Below are 20,403 nucleotides of genomic sequence, written 5' to 3' on the forward strand. Positions count from 1 at the left end.
TTCTACAGATCCAAAAGGATATGAGAAAAAGCATTATGAATCTGAAACTTAAATCTAAAAGATACATAACAAATAAGCATGGCTGCAATGAAAAGGGTAGTAACATAGTAGTTTTTGGCTTTAAAAAGAGTTTGACTTTTGAAGGGTTAGCCATCCCTAATGTTGACTGCATAGAGTGCTTTTAGAAGAGTCCTTTCTATCAACTACATTGTTGTGTGGATAATGTAAATAGTCAGCAGTTATGTAACATATACATGAGAAGGGACAGTTTTTAAAATTACTGGTTTTACAGGTATATTGTCTTAAGAAAGCTGTTGTCCTACCCAGGATGTTTTTCCTCTTTTTCTCCAGTTTGGACTCAATGATCTCCTGTGTGCAGGAAGAGGAGGTCTGAGCAGAGAAGCTGATGTAGACAAGAAGGTATCCTGCCTTTTCTTGGATACTGTTAAGAAGACCTCGAGCCACCACAGACTGCAAGGAATAGGCACATAGAAATTCTTAAATAACACTGACACCGATTGCTTCTTGTTTACCAGCTTTTACAATCTACACTATCTGAACCGCAACACAGTTTCACACTGGGTGTTTCAGATTACAATGTCTTTTGCAACCTATATTTATTGAATTAAAGTTTATCTGAATAAATTCTGCTCTTAGATGTTTACTATTATGTTTTTAGCACATATTCTTAGTATTCATTTCAATATTTTTCATTTCATAATGATATCTCACTCCTTCTCCAAAGTTCCAGTTTGGAAATTGGATTGTACATATGTAAATTGCCCACATGTACAATCATTTCTGTTCCTGCCAAACTCACTGATGACCTAAAGAGTGTGTATTTTGTGTAATTAATTTGACAGCTAGCAGTTTCACAGAAAGACTAGCTGTACCATTCTTTGGCAAAGATATGCATGAATAACTTTGTGTAGGGACACAAGCAAGAACTTGGTTTAGGAGATTTATTCACTCAAACACCTGGTGATGCCAGAAGCACCCATTGCTGGGAACTGAGCCAGGTTTCAGCTGTGGTAGGTCAGTGATTTCCCTCTATGTGACCAAGATGCCCCTTTAATATCTTCTAAAGGACATAAGTGGGCAAATAATTATCAACATGGCCTTGTAGCTAGATTGTCATTAAATTACTTATATCTATTATGTCACTCTGCTACCATCTCAAGTGCTACACATTACCGGATTGCAACTGTCCAAGAGTCCTCACCTTCCCTACTCCAGTGCCCCCAGTGAAGAGTACAGAACGTCGCACAGATAGCAGTTTCTCCATCAGGTATCCATAGCGGACAGTGTCTGTGGTGGGAACCAGCATCTCAAAAAATGGCTGCTCTTTGTTGTAGCTAAATGAAGGGATTATGTTCTCCCATGGCTCCAAACGCTTGTGGTTAAAGTTCATGTACACACTCCACAGGGTACCGTACTTCGGGAGCTACACAGCACATATAAATGCAGATTAATTAACACACACACATTCAAACACTATGTATGTGATTTGTAAGTGATGAATTTCACAAAAAAAATTATACAAGTGCTTACATTACACTGTATGCAATTAGTTAGAAATCTGACATTTAAGAAACAAATTTTCCCCTGTTGTTGATTGCTATATATATTCCATATTTGTTTCTCTGAATCCTGTTATTATTGATGTGTGTGTGTGTGTGTGTGTGTGTGTGTGTGTGTGTAGTTTGTTTTCCCTCAAGCTACACAGCTGGGATCTGGCTACACTGTCTTCATCATATGATAAATACGCAAACAGTTCTTGGATGTGAAATTTAGTTAACACATTCATGACACACACACACCACCAAAAAACCCAAACAACAACATTGGCTCATTCTGCACAAACAGATAAACAGATGTGGAGGCATGTGGGATTTTCCAGACAATACTCTGTCTTTATGAACCTTTCACTTACTTGCGTTTCACTCCACCTTCAGCTAAGTGAGGCGTGTTCCTGCCCTACTGTGTTCTGCCTCTGTCAGTACAACATCCCTTCAATCATCTGCCACTACAGCCAGCCAAGTCAAATCTCTCAAACAATTAACTTTCCACTTCCTGTTGGGTTGAATGAGTCATAATATTGGACTCATCCTATTTTGTCTATTTCTCTGAACTTCGTTCTTTACAAATAACAATGATTTCCTCCATTCTATAGCCCAGGATTAATAATTCTCTAAAATCAGCAAGGCAGAATAATGATATGCAGTGGATGTTTATAACCTTGGCACAAAGCTCATCCTTTTATCTGATTTACCTTTCCAGTATGTTCCTTGTAACCCACTGAAGGTATTACTAACATGTACATTATGGGTGCTCTTAATGTCTTCATTTCACACGAGCAGCTGATATCACAGAGTTGAATCCCCTTTCAGATTAGCTGTGCTCTAGCTAGATACATCCTGTGTCAAAAGTACTTTGGTGTAATATATAATATGAGCTAACCTTCAGGCCTTTTCACATATTTCACGCTAATACCAGCAAATGCTTTGGAAAATGGATTTGACTCTCAGTAATGCTGTAATAAAACAGGCTTTGAGTGGCAGAGAATGGTTGTGATAATTTGGCTTTATGTATGTGTGTTATTAAAGTATGTGGTGTCTGCTAATGTTCCAATATAGGGAAAAAACCTGTCATGCGGTTCATCTCTTTCTGTATATATCTGTCAGTGTGTGCGTACATAAATACCTTAGAATTGCTGTTGTCTTCAAACTGCTCTCTGACAAAGCTGTCAAAAGCATCCCAGTGAGTACTGCTCAGGTTGCCGCCTACTGCCCATAGATAGCAAAATATGAAGGTCTGACATAATACACTGTTGAGGTGCTTGGAATCCTGACACCAACATAAACACAAAGGATAAGGAGAAAGAAGCTCAATCAGTAAATAAAGGCATGGTTTGAAAATGAAGTATATTCATAACCTAAAGTACAGAATGTATTTGTGCGGTCCAATCATCTATAGGGTATTAGTATGTGGTGTCTGCTAATGTTCCAATATAGTGCAAAAACCCGTCATGCGGTTCATCTCTTTCTGTATATATCTGTCAGTGTGTGCGCATGGGTCAAATTGTGGTTTTAAATCATCAAACCTTGCCCATAACACTGAATTACTGATCTCAGCTATTGTGCTAAACTGTGATGATCTGCACTAACAGACTGGTCCTTTTTTGGCATTATCTGAGACAGATTAAAGTGAGAGCAAATGTTGTGTTGATTTTACCATTTTGAGGTCTGGTCCTCCTTTGCCCAGCAGCAGTGCCTCCAGCAGGAAGCACAGGGTGGTGACTTTACTGATATCCACCTGGCGAATCACCTGGGTACAACGCTTCAACACAAACTGGAGACCTTTCTCCACATACTGCTCAAACAGCTCCAGCAGGTATGTGCGCACTCGGTCTGGGAGCTAGAGAGACAGGGAGGAGTGAAGGAGGAAAGGGGTGATGAGACTGAACTGCAGGCAAAGGAGGGCAGGGTTACACAGTGATCTATGTGAAAACCTCTATCTATATAACCACTGAAATAATCGTCACAGTTACACAAACTGTTAGCTTGAAGAACTTGGACAGAAGAAATCTGGGAATAAATATGGGGTATGCTCTCTTTGTTCCAGAGAGGCAGGGAGAGACAGACTCCCTAAGTTAAGATAGCTAAGTATAAATCAATACAAAATTAATTAAACACTCTTATAAACTAACTCTCATAACTCAACAAATTTGGTGAAAGTGTAATTAAAGTTATCCCCAACAAAGTAGAATGCAAAACTAAGAAAACTAAACTAAGAAAATAAAGTCCCCTCCTAAAGAGAAAATGTTGCTTGTTAAAATCCTGACTAAAGTAGCTTAAAGGAGAGGTTGAATCAATATGATTTAAATGTGGAGAGAAAAACAAAGAGGACAACTAAAGCAACAAACAGCTAAAAAGATTATCAGATAAATACACTGCCAACAAAGAGAATAGTCACAGTCAATTAGACATCAAGATAGAGAGTGATACATAACAAGAGAGAACGTTAAAAGTTGATAGGAGAGATGACTCACTCTCACTGTGTGTTAAGTCATCCTAAAAGGCTCAGGGCTAATGTTGCAAGCTATATACTATGCGATGTGCTGTCATCAAAGTTTATGCTGATGCTGACGTTCTACTGCTTGTAATGTCTTACCATTCATATACCAGCACTCAGAGTCAAGAACAGCCAGCCACAGTTTTACACAAAGAGAATATAAGAGCAATGATGGGGACAGATGAAACATTAGTCATCAGTGATATGAAGTGTTATGTTTGGTGCTCAAAAGATGCCTACAACTTGTACTATGTAACTCAATTCTGTAGTCTGTTTAAAACCTCTAGAAATAACAGAGATACAGTATTACCACCTTGGCTCCTAGACTACTGATCCACGTCTGGACATAGGGCATCCATTTAAGCTCATCAGGATCAATATATACCATCCCACAGCGACTGACTGTAGCTGGCGATGCCACAGCCAAGTCCTGGACCTGAAAAACACATAGTAATGCATGTTACCTTTATGTACATACTAGGTTTTACCATCCCACAGCAACTGACTGAAACAGGGTAATAGAAGGGGTTAGATAAAGAAATCTAGGAGCACTAAATAGTGTAGAATTATGCACTTACATACTATATGTCCCCATATGCAATACTGTGAATCTGAATTTGAAATCTTGATTATTAACCATATAAAAAATGTTAATGTAATTTCAAAATGTGCAGCTCTAACCTCAAACACCATGTGTATGGATGGAGTCAGTTTGATTCTTTCGCTGTTAGCCAAACAGAGCATTTTGTTGTCATCCAGTACAGTGTTCATGTTCTCAATCCACAGGGCATCAACCGGCCCATCGCAGATCACCCACTTGTGATCATCAGTGGTGTCGTTGACTGCATCGCGGACACTCAGAGCCATCAGTCCATCACGCCATTCCAGTGTCAAGGTGTTAACCTGAGGAGTTGAGGTGAATAATGAATGCATGTAGAAAAACGAGAGAAGAAGCTGCTGTATCATTTACTCTCAAATCTATAGTACCTCTCCATAGAGCTCTCCCATTGTGACAGATTTTGGGTTGAGGACATAGGTCTTGACAGGCTGATAGAAGGGGTTGTTAGCCTTGTGTCCTGTGCGATGGAGGGTCTCTAGTGTGTCTGCCAGGATGGTGTAGACAGTGGTCTTACCTCCACCAGTAGGCCCTACCAACATCACACCATGACGCACTAGCATGGTTTCATAGAGTTGGATCACCTGGTCATACAAACAAATAGCATGAAGTAGAGGAATATGAGATTTGACAAAGATGGTTTTATACAACAACTCCAGCTAAAATGTCTGCATGGCCGGATACCAACAAGGACCAGAAAATGAAATAACTATGCATTTCTGTAACGTAATATTGTAATTTAATAACCAACCTTTTAAGTAATTAGGCTGGTAATATTAGATATTTTCTTATTGTCAACAAACAATTAATTAATCATGCAAACAAGTATTAAAAAACAAATGTTGAGGAACAACAATTACAAACACATGCTTCTGGTGCTCACTAACTAAATCCATGGCTGAAACTAGCCCCCACCAAAGGTGCAATTTACTCTATTTACTAGAATACATTCTATGGCTGTTTCAGCCTTTTTTAAGAATGAAACTATATGTTTGTTTTTCTTACTGATTAACATCTGCAGTAGGAACTAATAAGTTTGGTGCTGAGTACCACACACAAGGCAGAGAAGATGAAGAGGCCTTATTCTTTAAAGTGCATCTTGCACATGTGAAATGTTTTTAAAATATCTTTTTAAAATATCTTATCTTTAAATATCTATAAGAAAAAAGACAATAAATGAATAATAATAAAGGATAATAATCACTTTCCTACTTGTACTGTACCTTCTTGGTCATGCTAGCCAGTGGCTGCAGGTTCCGTTTAACCAGAGACTCCACAATGGTGGTGTGCAACACACCATAGTCATGCTCGGGGATACACACACCAGGAAACAGGTCTGACAGGATACCACTGGAGGGGGGCATGGGGTGGCATTATACATAGACAGTAGATAGTAGATAGCTACGATACCGATACCAGTATCAGGTATCGGGTCCGATACCCTGTTCCTGTACTCGTACTCATGAAAGTGTTCCAATACCACAGCTCGATACCACTTTACGGCAGCATGACGTACACTCGGGCGGTCAGGTGCTAAGTGAGAGCACGGAGGAGCAATGTCGGCAGTGTGGAGGTATTTCAAAGAACAAACATCTAAAAAACCAACACGACGCCGAGTTCAAAGCGTTTGCTAATAATGTCAAACAGCAACAACCAACTTTGCAGCAAACTCTGGAGAAGAGGGAGAAGATGTTAAGAGACAACCCATTTGATGACATGCTTCAGACATGGGGTGTCCCTAAAAGTTCTGTTCATGTTGTGCTACGTGATAATGCAAAAAAACATGATCAAAGCCATGAGTGATGCTGGACTCCTGAGCCTGCCGTGTGTCGCACACACCCTCCAGCTGGCTGTTAATGAGGGGCTTTTAGCACAGAGGAGCGTGGCTGATGCTGTGGCAGTCGGACGGAAAATAGTTGGACATTTTAAACATTCCGCCTTAACCTACTCCTGCCTTGAAGATATTCTGTTTGTTAAAAAAGATGCAGTTGAATGCTAAAATGTCAATAACAGTACTTAAACAGTACTTCTATTTGAGTAAAATGTGTGGCAGTGCCATATATAATGGAATGCTCAAATGTCAGTCACAGCAATTTCTTACAGCCAGAGAATGAAACAATATCTGATGAAAATAAAACACATTTTCAAGTAAATGTACAAAGTGTAATAGCATTAATAAGTACTCATATCGGTACTCAGTATCGGCAAGTACTCAGATCCAAGTATCAGTATTGTATCGGTTTGAAAAAAAGTGGTATCGGAGCATCCCTAATAGACAGAATACAAAATAATCGTTTTCATATGTAACAACACAAGAAACAACACAACTTTTACTTAAATCTCATCTAATTTGTGCTGCCAATCATGCCTAACAGTCTAATGTCCTGTTATTTTTCAGAGTGTGTAAATTTGGAAAACCAGAAGTAAGATGTACTTCCTTACCAAAAAGTCTGACAGACTTACCCAAACAGCACAGCGTCATCAGTGAGGAACTTTGGCAGGTTGGAATCCCTCAGTGCTCTGATAAGAACCACATCTTCACTCAGGTGCGGGTTATCTCTCTTAAGAGACCTATGAACACACAGTATTTTACCAATCACATGACTTGTGTCAATTTTGTTATACATTCAGCATTTCTTCAAAGCATGACATTTGTTAGAGTCATTGCAAGTTTACAAATACATATTATACAAATTGACAAGCAAAGCTTTATTGCAAAGCTTTCTACAAGCTTTACAATAAATTTGCTAAATTTGCTTTTTTGCCTTATCATTGATTCATCTTCTTTAGGTCATTAGTCTGTTTACTTATTTATTCTTAGTTTGTATGCTTCATTCCTCACTTTACTTGGTCATACTGCATGACAATCCTTGGTTTTCAGTTTACATGTGGTTCAATGTTGCATTATATTAATTGTATTAAAATATCAAAGAAAAAAAAAAAAACTGCACTGCATAATATACATGCAACCTAAAGAGAAAATGGATTTGACCTAAGAAGTGACAACACGCCCAGCTCTTCAAATGAAGCTGGTGGATTTCAATTAAATAAATAATTATTACGTGGGAAAATTGATGCTATAATGGGCAAATTAATTAGTGGAAAATAGACTGATTACAAATACAGATGCAATAAAGATAATAAGCAGCCAACATGAGCTGATAATTCAATATTACACAACATGATCTTCACAAGAAGCTGGCTCCACTGGGTTATAAAAAAAACTGGGTAAAAAACATTAGAGACATTAAGGCAGGAGATAATGAATGTGTGCTTAGTGTGGAACGAGCAGACTCAGAGGAGTAATATCTAGGCAAAGACAGACAATGAATCACAAGCCTAATTACAACAGTTCCCTGAGCTTCAGCTAATAACAAACAAGCGAAAGCATGACTTTCACTACATATGGTCAGGAGCATCCATTCAAACCCATTTATGCACCCACGCAGGCCAGGAGCAACTGTGTTTATGCTGTCTCCGAGAACTGTCTGCTGATTCTTGTTCTTCATATCTTCAGTGCTCAGTCATCTGAGGTATGATGTGGAGTTGAAAGTAGTGCTTAAGTGAAGAAGTGCTTGTTTCCTTCTATCTGTCCAAGTTACAGCAATGAAGAATAGGGCCATTTCAAAAGTCTGAGGCTTTCACCCTGTGATCTTAGTCACCACTGGTACAGTATTTAACTTTTCATATTTTACATTTGATCAAAATATTTCCTGAATATATGAGAGTTCAACACCAAACATGACCATCCTTGGTTACTGAAAACTGTTTCTGCAATGGACTAAAACATGACAGCTGTGTGCTGAGTAGCAGATTCTCTAATTGACATTCATAATCTTTAACATCACACTAGATAGATAACTAAATAAATAAATCTACTAAATGTATTTGTGTGTGTACATGTGTGTGTGTCATAGTCACAATGGTCCTGTTGGGACTTTCCTTTTAAAATTGAATGCTTGTTTGTCTGTAACTGAATGCACATGTGTGTCAGGGTATGTAAGAGTGTGAAGCACTGACCCAGCCATGACCAGGACAGACTTGACTGCTCTCATGCCAAAGTCGTAGTGGTCCTGCTGGGACAGCTGCTCAGAGCACAGCTTGTACATCTGGGTCATCTTCCTCGCTAGGGTCTTACTGGATTCAAATCCCTCGGAGTATAAAATCACCTGAAGGGTGGGACAGAAACAAGGGAATAAAAACTGTTATGTAGAGAAAATAAGCAAGCATACTATCACAACGCAGATGCAGAGAGTCTGTTACCTCAGCAATGAGTGCATAGTTTGGCACCATCATGGCTATGGGTCTAAAGAGAGCTTTAAGGTTGTCGGGTAGCTCCGTTCTTCCAGCGTAGCCTGGGTTCATGGTGATGAATGCAGCACATGTCATCACCAGCTTGATCTCATGGCCCTCAAATCGAAACCTTGACAGCTGCATAGCATAAAGAGTTAAGTGAGATGATCTTTTTACGTATGTACGTTTAAGTATGATGTTTTAAATATCTTCAAAGGCAAGTAAAGTATGTGTTGGAGTGACTTATATGTAATCTGTGCAGATTCCAAGCTGAGGTTCCATACCTTCTCTGTGGAAAGTACAGAAGATTACTGGCTAGCTATTCAAAGAGGCTTGTAGCATAGTGCACCATCATCACATTGGTACAGTTAAATCAAGTGTCAAATGGTTGAATGACTGACTCTTGAGATCTGGAAGGCTTATCACTTAGTGTTACTTAGCACCTTAGGATAACAATGGCCTTAATTCTAGTCCATGTGTGGTATGCAATGTGTCCTGTACACAATGTTAAAGTGGTGTGTATGTGTGTCTGTACAGGGATACCTTAGCAGCTTTAGCGTTTCGTATGGTTATGAGCTGCTGAGCGATTACAGACAACACCTCAATGTCGATTCGGTTAAATTCATCAAAACAACACCAAGCTCCTGACTGAGCAAGTCCACTGAAGAAGCGGCCCATCATCTGGAAGAGAGCAATGTGATTGGTTAAAAATCACAGTAACTTTAATTCCGATAATAATTTCAATGTAAAGAAATAAGAAAAAACTGTTTGCAAAAACTTTTGCTAAAAGTGTACCCCTCTGAGCAGAGGACAGCCATCTTTCTAGTAAACACAATGTGTATGTATATATTCAGCTGCAGGAGGAAAGTAGTACCAGTAAATTTTATTATACAGCTATGTTGTGCTACTTGCACCACTTCTATGAGTGACATAAAAAGCACAGCTCAAAGGTATTAATATCTCATGGACAGTGGTATTAAATGTGACAGTTAAATGTTGCTAAGTGGACATTGGAGCCAGATCTGAACAAAGCACTGATACATAAGACCAGAGAGGACCTTGATGCTAGCCCAGTTAAATCAAAGCCCTGTCCAGCTCTAATACACTTCAGGTGTCTTCTAGCAATAACTAACTACAGTAGACATAGAGAGAGTAGCTTTCCAGCTGTCTTGTCAGTATGTGCTTTCAGCTGTACTGACTCCAGTCTTGCTGTGCTGCAAGACAGCACTGTTTAACATTAACTTGGAATGCACACCACATCTCAAGGTCAAAAGCCCAGTCTTAAGTTGTGGGATTTATAAAATAAAATACAATATATTCTCACTTATAACTGCACATAATTAATTACTGATACAATATATGCATTATGCGTGTCTGCCAGATTATCTGTTGTCAATTGCTGTTAATCACTTCAGAGGTGATAGCTGGATCAAATCCTATATTGTGAATTTAGAATTTCTTATATATTGGGCCTTTCACTAAAATGTTAATACAATGAATAAACTCAAATAACACATTTTAGGCAATTTTCAGCCAAATATGGCACCTGTCAAGGGACAGTTGCATTCCTAACATGTTACCAGTTACGTTCCTCAAAGAATGGGCCAAGTTACATAAAAATTTCCTAAAGAACATAGAGAAAAGGATAAAATCTGGATAAAGGCAATGTTTCAGCAATAAACAACTAATGTTCTGAATAATCCATCAGTGCTTTAACTGGCAAAGGACAGGGGTCTTGACTGCTTTTGCAATAGTGCCATCTAAAGGCATCACTTAGTAGGTACAGTCAAAGTGAGACAGAAAGCTTTCCAGAGCAAATTCAAACAGAGCAAACACGTGCAGTGGTAAAAGTAACTGGGAGCAAAAGAATGCCAAAGATGTAGGTGAAGAAGTGATGGACCAAACTATTAAGTACTGAGTGGTAAAACAGGCAACAATTTAAACTAAAGAAACAAAGTGTAATAAAGAAGCATACAAAACTTGCAAATGTTGATTATACATGATGAATATAGTTTGTCATGGCTGACCTTATAGTCAAGCCCATCAGAGCAGTTGAAGACCACACACTGTATGGCCAGGGCCTTGGCCAGGTCCTTGGTGGTCTCTGTTTTGCCTGTCCCTGCTGGCCCAGCTGGTGCACCTCCCAAGTCCAACTGTAGAGCCCCCATTAGACACAGGTAGCAACGGTCCTGAACATTAGAGCATGGTGAGACATACCGGGGGGAGGGGGGCAATCTCAATGAACTAGCACAGTGTTTATGAATCTGCTTTAATGGAAGCTTTTCTTACTTTCCAGTTCGCCTGCAGAGCTTTAATGTTATATTTTGTGTTACCGTGAGTGGTGTGATGACCAGCCGTGGACAGGCTCCCAGGTATTCATAGCCATAAATATAAGTGGACAGAGCCATTGTAGCTACACAGTTGTCCAGGTCCAAGTCCCAGTAGTATCGTAGCTGTCTCTGCCATTCAAAGTTAGACCTGCTGTCCACCTGAAAAAGAAAGCTGAGCCTATCATACCTAGCCAAGAACAGGCAAGGATATAAGCTGCACACTGCACTATTGTACCTTCTGCCGGACTAGATCTGTGACAATGTCTCTGGCATGGACATCGATGGTGATGAGGGCAGTGATGATATTACGGTGTAAAGTAGGAAGCTGTCCTCGCACCAGTGCTGCCAGGGCATTTAGCCTCTGGAAAACAAAGAAACACACAACAGACACAACAGACACAACAGTGACAAGTTGAATGAAGGTTGAAAATACCTGGGCATGTATGAGGTGCAGATTTCTTTGGTCAAGTCTAACTTTTAAGCAGATAATGAGGATAAAAGCAAGCAGCAGAATAGTTAGTGAGGATTACATCAAAGTTGGTGTGTTCAAATTCTTGCAGGGCAGCAAAGTGATCATGGTCTCCCTCCAGGCAGGCATCCATGTCCCTGCACCACATCATCTGTGAGATAGTGAGCACCACCTAGTGGATACACACACAAACTGATGTTAAATTCCTTTATTAAAAACAACAACAACAAAAAAAGACTAAGACAAGGCATCACCTGAATTGATAAAAATCAAGTGCAAAATTTACTCCAGCTTTAGATGATGGAAGCAATTCTGTAAGTTTTGGTTAGTAAACAATCATAGCATTACAATATTATAAGGAAAATAATATAAAAGTGTAATTTACTGACAACTATATGAATTGACGTTTGGACATTTATCCATGCAAAGCCAGTAAGTGTAATACTATACACACAACATAAGCCTAAGTTTTTCAGCAAGCTACTAACTAATGTTATGTTACTAACAATAGTTTACAGTTTACGTGTGTGTGTGTGTGTACACCTGTGATGGATGTCCAGCCACCACCCATTCCTCCCTAGACTTTATCTGGTAGTCTGCAATGGCAGCCTTGCTGAGGCGTCGCAGTGAGGAAAACATAGCCTCCTCCACTTTGCAAAGCCAATCTTCCACATTTCCTTGCGCCTTCAGACCTTTAGTCAAAGCCACCTACATGTAACACATAGAAAGACAAGATCAGTTACAGTTAAAGACACAATTACATCTCTTTTTTCTTTTTTATAAAGGGTTCACTGTATCAGTTCTCATAGCCTTTATCTGCCCTTTGTCATCAAGGGACTGCTAGGGTGATAACTAATAACCCCTTGTGGTCATAATTGACAGGCCCCTCGTCTGATACAGTAGGTAAGTAAGCAATCAGTGCAAGCAAAATTGCCTGAGAGCTCAAAAATATTTCATCATCCAGAATTTCAGATGTCAAACACAATTATACTATATTGTAATTGACAGCTGAGGACAGACTGGTTGTCACCTGTGAACAAAGAAACCTGAACCCTGAACACCAACAGCTAACAAGATCCATCAATCCTGTAGTGGCAGACTGGAATTAGGTGCTATACATTTTTCTCCTGTGTGTTACAAACCAAAACATTCTTAATAAATGTGTAATTTCTAAAACAAACAAACAAAAAATAGATAATGATCAATAATGATTGATGCAAATCAGATTTTGTTATGCCCAATTTTTGCCTTAATTACTGCTTGCACAAGTTTTTGCATAATTTGAAAATCTACTTTAATCTAGCACTGCTTTTCCGTTGTTAAACAGGAGAAATGTGGTGTCAACTCAAGATGGTTAACGAGATTAAGATTTATATTACGATAGGTAGTGTAAAAGTTTATCTTTTCCTTCTCATTCTTTCCCTTTAATTCTAAGCATGGATTAAAACAAGAGAACAGGGGAATAAAACATAGAGAGCATGATGACCAAAAGTGCAAAGGTTGCTCAAACCTAACCTTCTCTCCTTCAGGAGAGACCATATACAGGATGTCTTTGCTGTATATGGTCTCCTGTTCTCCAGAATTCAGCACTGTTCCTGTAGCACCGGATGGCTGTTTAGGTAGCAAAGCAAATTCTAGCCGGGTAATGGCATCAAAACACTTCCTAAGGTGGGGCTGCACAGCCTGGGGGTTTCTTGTCTGGGCCAAGATCTTTAGCAGCTCATCATTAGATAAGAAGTAGAACCTGCAGGGGACAGATAAAGGATGAATATCAGAGTAGTCAACACTGCGTATCAACATATCAGCCATAGTGTTTATCACTCAGTGCTCAATGGGAGAAGATGTTTAAAGTAACAAGTAGTAACCTGGGTCAAAAGGAAAAATATAAAGCAACATGTGTATACTATACACTTCGATTTCAAATATAGTTAGAATAGAGGAGAAAGAACTACTAACCAAGAAAGGAAGTAAAAAATAAAGTAAAAAGTTTAGAATGATAAAGAAGAATTATGGGAAATGTCTTCTTTTCTAATATGTAAACCATGTGTGTACCTGGGGAAGATGACTCTCTTGGACTCGAGGTAGGCCTCCAGACACTTCTGTATCTCATCGAGAAGAGCATTGTTGTGCTGAAAAGTCTCCAACAGATCTGTGTAGGATAAAACAATAAGTTTGTATCAAGTGTAACACTGTGTTGACCTGGAGTAAGTCTGTCAGTGTAACTGTGTGTATCTGTCTGCCTGTCTCCACATATACATTTCTATTTTTCCAGTCATGCTGTAAGATCACCTACCAGGCTGTGTGGCTGCTTTAAGGGCATTGGGCATCTTATTGACCCTCCCCATGATCTCCTTCCATGACTTGTCCACTTTAAGAAACATCTTAGACTCTGCAGGAAGCTGCCTCTTGATGTCTGGAGCTAAGAAAATACTCTCTAGGTATAGCCAGTTCCTTTGGCATGTAAGCCACTCATCCTGTGAAGGATGAAAGGGGAAGATGAAAAAGGAGCAGAAGGGACAATGTGAGAAATGGGAGAATCAAAGAAGCAGAGGAAATTATTAGTATGAATCAACTACGGTCTTAAATGTGATACTATTAGTGTTTCTTTATATGAAATGAAATATAGGACTCAGTAGACATTTACAAAGCATAATTACTTTTGCAGCCAGTAGGGAGAGCTACTGTGTTACATTTGAAACCAACCAAGTCAAAATCTGCATTCAGCCCTTGCAGACAAGCCTTTCATATCTAGAGAACAATCACTTGCAGAAATGAAGGATCATTGTTTGCAGAGGGATCTACATGGTATGGCATCTTTTCTAAGCCTTTACCAGTGTTTGGTTGAAGAGGGTCAGCTGTCTCAGCAGTTTGTCCACCCTGGGCTTGATGGGTGCTACATAACGAGAAGATGCCACTGTGCCCACATTAATAATGCTGTCATCCAAGAGTACCTACACAGCAAACAAGACATACAAAAAAACATAATTAGATGTACTGAAAGACTATGAGTGTGTTACAAAAGACTGTGTGAGTGTGTGTGCTGCATGTTACTACCTGGATATCATCTGTGCCTCCCAGGATGAACACTTCTTTCGAGTCACCATGAGACAGAACAGTGAACTCTGTGGTCTTCCACGCATCCTCCACCTGTATGGCTCATTGAGATGGCAGAGATTAAAAACACGGAAGGAAGTATCTTCCCTCAGTGTGTGTTGTTTGTTGTTATTTTCCCACAGACATGAATTTCAATAGCAGCCACACAGTGACACTAGACTTAACTCAAGTGGATATGGCACATGGGAAAAGTCTGGATTCCAGACACAGCTTTACCCTGCACACATACTGTAGTTGTCTCTGCGGTGCTTCAGTCACCAGCCTGAGTACCAATACACACCGTATCTGTATTAACCTCCCATTAACTCCCACTTAAATCTTGAGAACAAATTGCATTTATTTATATATGATAATTGATTTATCATACTACAGTTAAGTTAAGCTAAGTTACTTTTCAGTGCAGATATGAGTACTGCTGTGACTGAAAAACTAAAAAATTTAAAATTATTATGGGCTCAAATTAAGGTCAATAAGATTTTAAGCCCGTAAAGTGATGTTCACAAATAATTTCAAAGTTTGTAGTTGCAAATCAACCTTTGTAAACCTGTTAAATAAATCTGCATGTGTATTAAATGAATAAAATGCGAACAAATTATATCAGTGGTTAGGTTACACAGAGACAGTGTGAAAAAAGTGCTTCTGTGAACATTTCTGTACAAGATACAGAGCAGAAAACTGTGTAAAACTCAGCACTCTCACACTGTGTGACACTGAAGTATGAATTTTGACCATGTTTTTACACCTGAGAGCCTGTGTGAGCTGCCATGAAGGTCTACAAAAGTTGATTTACAGTTACAAACATTGGAATTATTTGTGAATAACACTTAAAAAGCTCAAAATCTTTTGATTTTAATTCAATATGAACCCATTCATTATTTTGTATGGATAGTTTGTAAGCTAGAAAAGAACACTGGCACTAAGCTCTCATCTGTCAGTAAAATATGAAGCTACCAATTAGCTTTGCTCAGCATAAAGACTGCAAGCAGGGGCAAACAGCTAGCCAGGCTCTGTCTGAGGGTAAAAAAAAATCTGCCTGCCGGCACTTCAAAAGCCCACTAATTAACATGTTTAAATCATTTGATGAACAAAAGGGAGGCAGATTTTTGGACAGAATTGGACAGAACCAGGTTAGTTGTTTCCCCTTGCTTCTAGTTTTTATGTAATTTTTATATAAGAGTATTTCCCAAAATCTCAAACTGTCTTTTTAAAAAGAAAAACATAAATTCATCTTCGGTAGGCTCTTGGGAGTGCCATACATTTGGCCATGCTTTGCAACTCTGAACCTTGAAAAAAAAACAAACATTATCTTTCTTTTCATAACAAAACTGCCAATCTGTTGTGGTGGAGAGGGCATTGCTTTTACAGCAAATAAGAAGAACTGATTTAAATTGTCATAATTAATGGCAGTCTCTACCATATCCAGGAATAATGTATTGTATATAATGTGCTTTTTCTTTCCATTTGAGAACAAAATGTAGTGTAATTTAGCACCATCATACTCATTTGAGTGGGTGAAATGTGATGGTGACTATTGTTTCTGAAACAAAGAGTAGCTGCCTTATACTGAACTTTAAAAGACAGAAATGACTGCATTTGCAGAGCTAATTGTTGAATCATATGTCATCAGATTGGCATATGTGGGCATAAAAATGCATGATTAAAAGTAGCTCATACTCAACAGAGCTAACTTCTATTGTAGGTTCTTTAGTAGATAAAGATAGATATATATCTGTACAATAATTCATAGGTAGTTCACACACCTTCGCAATAATGGTCTCCACTGACGCCTCTCCTGAAGCCTGTCCTGACACCTGAAAGTCAAATGTTGTGTTAGCCCTGTTTGTCCAGGTCAAAATTACTTTTCAAAGATATTGAGATGTAAGTACTCCTCTGCTTAATGACGTCCACCTTATATTAAGTATAACCAGCTTGTGTATTTGTGTTCACAGGTGTAGTGTATGCTTGACCTCACACTGAGGTCAAAATACAAAAAAGGACTAGTTAGTGCAAGTTAGTCGATTGGATTGAGTAAAGGCAAATGGTATATGGCATATTGTATATCCATTTACAGTATGTACTACCTCTTGTATTTCTGTGCCATAGGAAAATACATTGAGCTCCTCCAAAACAGCCACAGTAAGCTCATTAGTAAGGGAGGTTCCAACAACTGACTCCAGGGTCTTCCAGTGTTCTGGCTTCATACATGGGTTACGCAGATCAGTGATCACAGGCAGCTGAAGAAAAACACATGAATACCTTTTAAATAGTCACAAGTCACAAAACAGTCATTTAGAATAGACAGTCCATGTGTTATCATTTCAGAAGGAGATTTGTGATAACATTAATTTTATTATTCATGCAACAAACTATACACACCACTACACGTCAGTCACTGCAAAACACTTTCTCCTACCCACCCTCTGCTTCATCACATCCACCTTGTTCTTCAGAGTAGGCACTACATTGTTGCGTGGCAGGCCCTTCTCCAGTTGGTTGACATATTTGCCATATTTGGTCACCTGTGAACTGAACTGCTCCAAATCCAGTTGTTCAAGTGTGCTCTGGGCAGGAGAGAACATGGAGGGATTCAGGAAAGCTTAGAAGAGAGGAAGCAGCTTACATGCGTCTGTCTAATTTACTGTATGCCTGTTCGGGTTTACACATGCAACATAGTCATGTAAGGTCCACCTTACCTGCCGCCACCCATCCTGGAGCGAGTCCCATTCCTCTAGAGAGTCCCACAATAGCTGCTTCAGCCTAAACTCTCCAGTTAACTCCTCCAGGGTGTCAAACTTGGTCACTTCCGCCTTCATGTAGAGAGGGGGAAAACTTGTTTTGATTGGGTTAGCAAGCTTGTTTATTGGGAATACCGTGATATAATCTTTTTCCCAACATAAAATAATTTGATGATTCGCTATGTGTTATAGGAGAATAATTTGTATCATTTGTAATTATTTTGTAATTATAGATATAATCTAAAGAATTACAGCACCTTGAATTTCTTTTGGTAGGAAGTGTAGGCAGAGGCCTGGGCCTGCATCTCATCTATTGAAATCTGGATCTCACCCAGCAGCAGACGTACTCTGGAGGGATCTGCATTGATGTCCAAGATTTGTGGATCCTCCACATGAAAAACCACAATAAATCTGAGTTATAAGATTCAACATGAAGAACACTGTAGTCCCTAACTATTTATTATTAGGTTGGTAAACAGGTAATAAAGTTTTCCCAAGTACCTGTGACTTAAGCTTGATTTTCAAGACCTCATGGTTCAGCTCCTTTATGTCCTTGTGTAGGGAAGAGCTAAACTTGTCCATGCTGGAGTCCCTCTCTGCAGCTGCCTCATCAATGAGGCTGTGCAGTGAGTTAATGGAGGGTTGCAAGGTGGCAAAAACAACCAGATCCTCTGGTGGCGTGGGAACTGAGTACATGTTAATCAGATTGTACATCTGACACACTGTCTCCTGTTCCTCCTCTAGCACTGTAATCTGGTGAGATTGAACAAAGGAAAGGGGGAAAGTAGAGTGTATATAGGATGGAGTCAAATACAAAAAGATAGAGAGTAGAGGAGGGAAGAAAGAGAAGAGGCTGGGTTGATGACTATATACTATACCTTGTTTCCTTGGTTTTGTTAAAAACACTTCTGATAGGAACTGCTACTAAGATGGAATTTACATCTTACCCTCTCCTGTATCTCATCCAGGAATATGAGTGAGTTGGCTAACTCATCTGTAGTAGAGGGACTGAACTCCAGTTTAAACTGGGCTTCACAAGCCTCTGCAATGATGGCATCTAGCTTCCTCTTAGCCAGCTGTGTGAGCATCTCGTTGACGACCTAAAGCAGAGATTCAGAGCAAAGAAATGATTCCAAAATGCCTATAACATTTTCGCTGTAGTGTTCATTGGATATGTTGTTGTACTGGAAACTATTTCTTCCATTATATCACTCACTCACTAGACCTTGCATACATTTTCATTTCAGTGAGGTTTTGTTAACAGAGAGTCTGTGTGTGCAGCATCTGTGTGCACATATGCTTGTGTTTACCTCCAAACAACGAAGTGGGGAAGACACAAGTTTCTCTTTGAGCTTTGTTATATCCACCAGCAATAAGCCCAGATGTCTTTTCTGTTGAATGACTAAGGCCTCTTTATGTTCACTGTGGTATAACTCCAGTGCTTTTCCAAAGAAGGACAAGTCTGTGAAATGAAGTCAACAGTCATCAACAATTCTTGTAACTTTGCATGCTTTACCCATTAACTACAACTCATGTAATTAATGGGTGCTTATTGTTTTGTCTTTCAGGTTTTATTTTCTTTCTTGTGACCAAAATTTTATTAAACATTTTCTGCTTTTAAAGATAGTCTGGCATGTAGGTATTTCATTTTCCACAATTGCACAAGATAGAGGGGAAATAGGACATGAATGTACACATACAGGCACATTCACATTCATATCTTGCCCTCCTTCCTTCTACATTATCTGCAATTATGTCTTTCCCTTCTTTGTCAGATGAAACAGTTATTACATAATATTCATTTCAGTGAAGGTAAAGCACAGTGGATAGAAGATAAGGAAAGCATAAAAAACTGTTTGCTATTACCCAAACTGTGTCATTAGTCAGGTCATATGACTCGCTATAATTTAGTAGACCAATTATTGGCGGCAATGGCGCAGATATTCGGCATTTTGTATATCGGCATTGGCCTATTTTTAAATCCGACAGCCGGATAAGAGATCAATTTAGAACTGAGTTATTGGCTCTGATGCAGCCACACCTCTCTGTCTGCAGTGACTACTCTGTCTCCAGCATTGTCCCATCCACAGCACCATCTGATTGGTTACACGCAGAGCCACGGCACGAGTAACAGCCAATCAGCAGTGAAAGCCGTGCATGCACAGTGCTCTCACACACGGCGAGAGAGGAGAAAAAGTTTTGCCGGGTGGTAGAAGCTCTGAGCTAAGAGATGCTACTGACCCTGGGAACCCCCTGCACTTTTTGTTTTTGCCTGAACTTAAAACAAAGATAAGTGAAAGATAAAATGACATTTCAGTTATATTGAAATTTTGGAAAACTTTATTTACTGTAGAAAACTTTAGGGAGCTATTTATTTGTATAAGTTTTCATTTAACTTTGTAAGACATCCTGCTGATGATAAAGTACAGTTTGATTGTCTAACTGCTACTTGTGAATACAGACCACACCTGTTCTCACATCTTAGTGTTTAATGTACTGATGAGGGAAAGTTTCTCAATTGCATTAAAATAATAATAAAATTATTTTCGTAAGAAGTATGGTAAAGAAGAAGTATGGTAAAAGGTGATTTTCATACTGTAAAAAAATCTACAAATGTGAAAACAAAAATATCCTCTTGAGACTTGCGATTCACGAAAAACACAGACCTGTTTTAAGCATTTATATTTTTTGTTCATAACTTGTCAAGTGTTTCTAAGTGTCCAAAATATGCTTCCAGTACCAGTACATTTGGTAACAAAAGGCATCTCTCAC

At 39.1% G+C, this 20,403-nt stretch overlaps 1 protein-coding gene across 1 annotated transcript in view; it reads right to left on the minus strand.

Moving 5' to 3' along the window:
* The window catches only part of dnah6 (dynein, axonemal, heavy chain 6), a 51,549-nt gene that overhangs the window by 26,757 nt on the left and 4,389 nt on the right, over nucleotides 1-20,403 (minus strand). The window contains 30 exon segments of the mRNA XM_018664576.2: nucleotides 324-471; nucleotides 1,223-1,444; nucleotides 2,704-2,847; nucleotides 3,235-3,417; nucleotides 4,388-4,510; nucleotides 4,756-4,977; nucleotides 5,062-5,274; nucleotides 5,914-6,040; nucleotides 7,154-7,261; nucleotides 8,711-8,859; nucleotides 8,954-9,121; nucleotides 9,527-9,664; nucleotides 11,011-11,172; nucleotides 11,317-11,472; nucleotides 11,549-11,674; nucleotides 11,844-11,954; nucleotides 12,326-12,490; nucleotides 13,298-13,526; nucleotides 13,835-13,931; nucleotides 14,076-14,256; nucleotides 14,614-14,733; nucleotides 14,837-14,929; nucleotides 16,657-16,707; nucleotides 16,978-17,130; nucleotides 17,314-17,457; nucleotides 17,590-17,703; nucleotides 17,889-18,017; nucleotides 18,133-18,384; nucleotides 18,579-18,731; nucleotides 18,942-19,093. Coding sequence (XP_018520092.1) covers nucleotides 324-471; nucleotides 1,223-1,444; nucleotides 2,704-2,847; nucleotides 3,235-3,417; nucleotides 4,388-4,510; nucleotides 4,756-4,977; nucleotides 5,062-5,274; nucleotides 5,914-6,040; nucleotides 7,154-7,261; nucleotides 8,711-8,859; nucleotides 8,954-9,121; nucleotides 9,527-9,664; nucleotides 11,011-11,172; nucleotides 11,317-11,472; nucleotides 11,549-11,674; nucleotides 11,844-11,954; nucleotides 12,326-12,490; nucleotides 13,298-13,526; nucleotides 13,835-13,931; nucleotides 14,076-14,256; nucleotides 14,614-14,733; nucleotides 14,837-14,929; nucleotides 16,657-16,707; nucleotides 16,978-17,130; nucleotides 17,314-17,457; nucleotides 17,590-17,703; nucleotides 17,889-18,017; nucleotides 18,133-18,384; nucleotides 18,579-18,731; nucleotides 18,942-19,093 — 4,533 coding nt within the window.

This window comes from Lates calcarifer, linkage group LG5 (genome assembly GCF_001640805.2).
Source record: "Lates calcarifer isolate ASB-BC8 linkage group LG5, TLL_Latcal_v3, whole genome shotgun sequence".
Taxonomy (NCBI): Eukaryota; Metazoa; Chordata; class Actinopteri; family Centropomidae; genus Lates; species Lates calcarifer.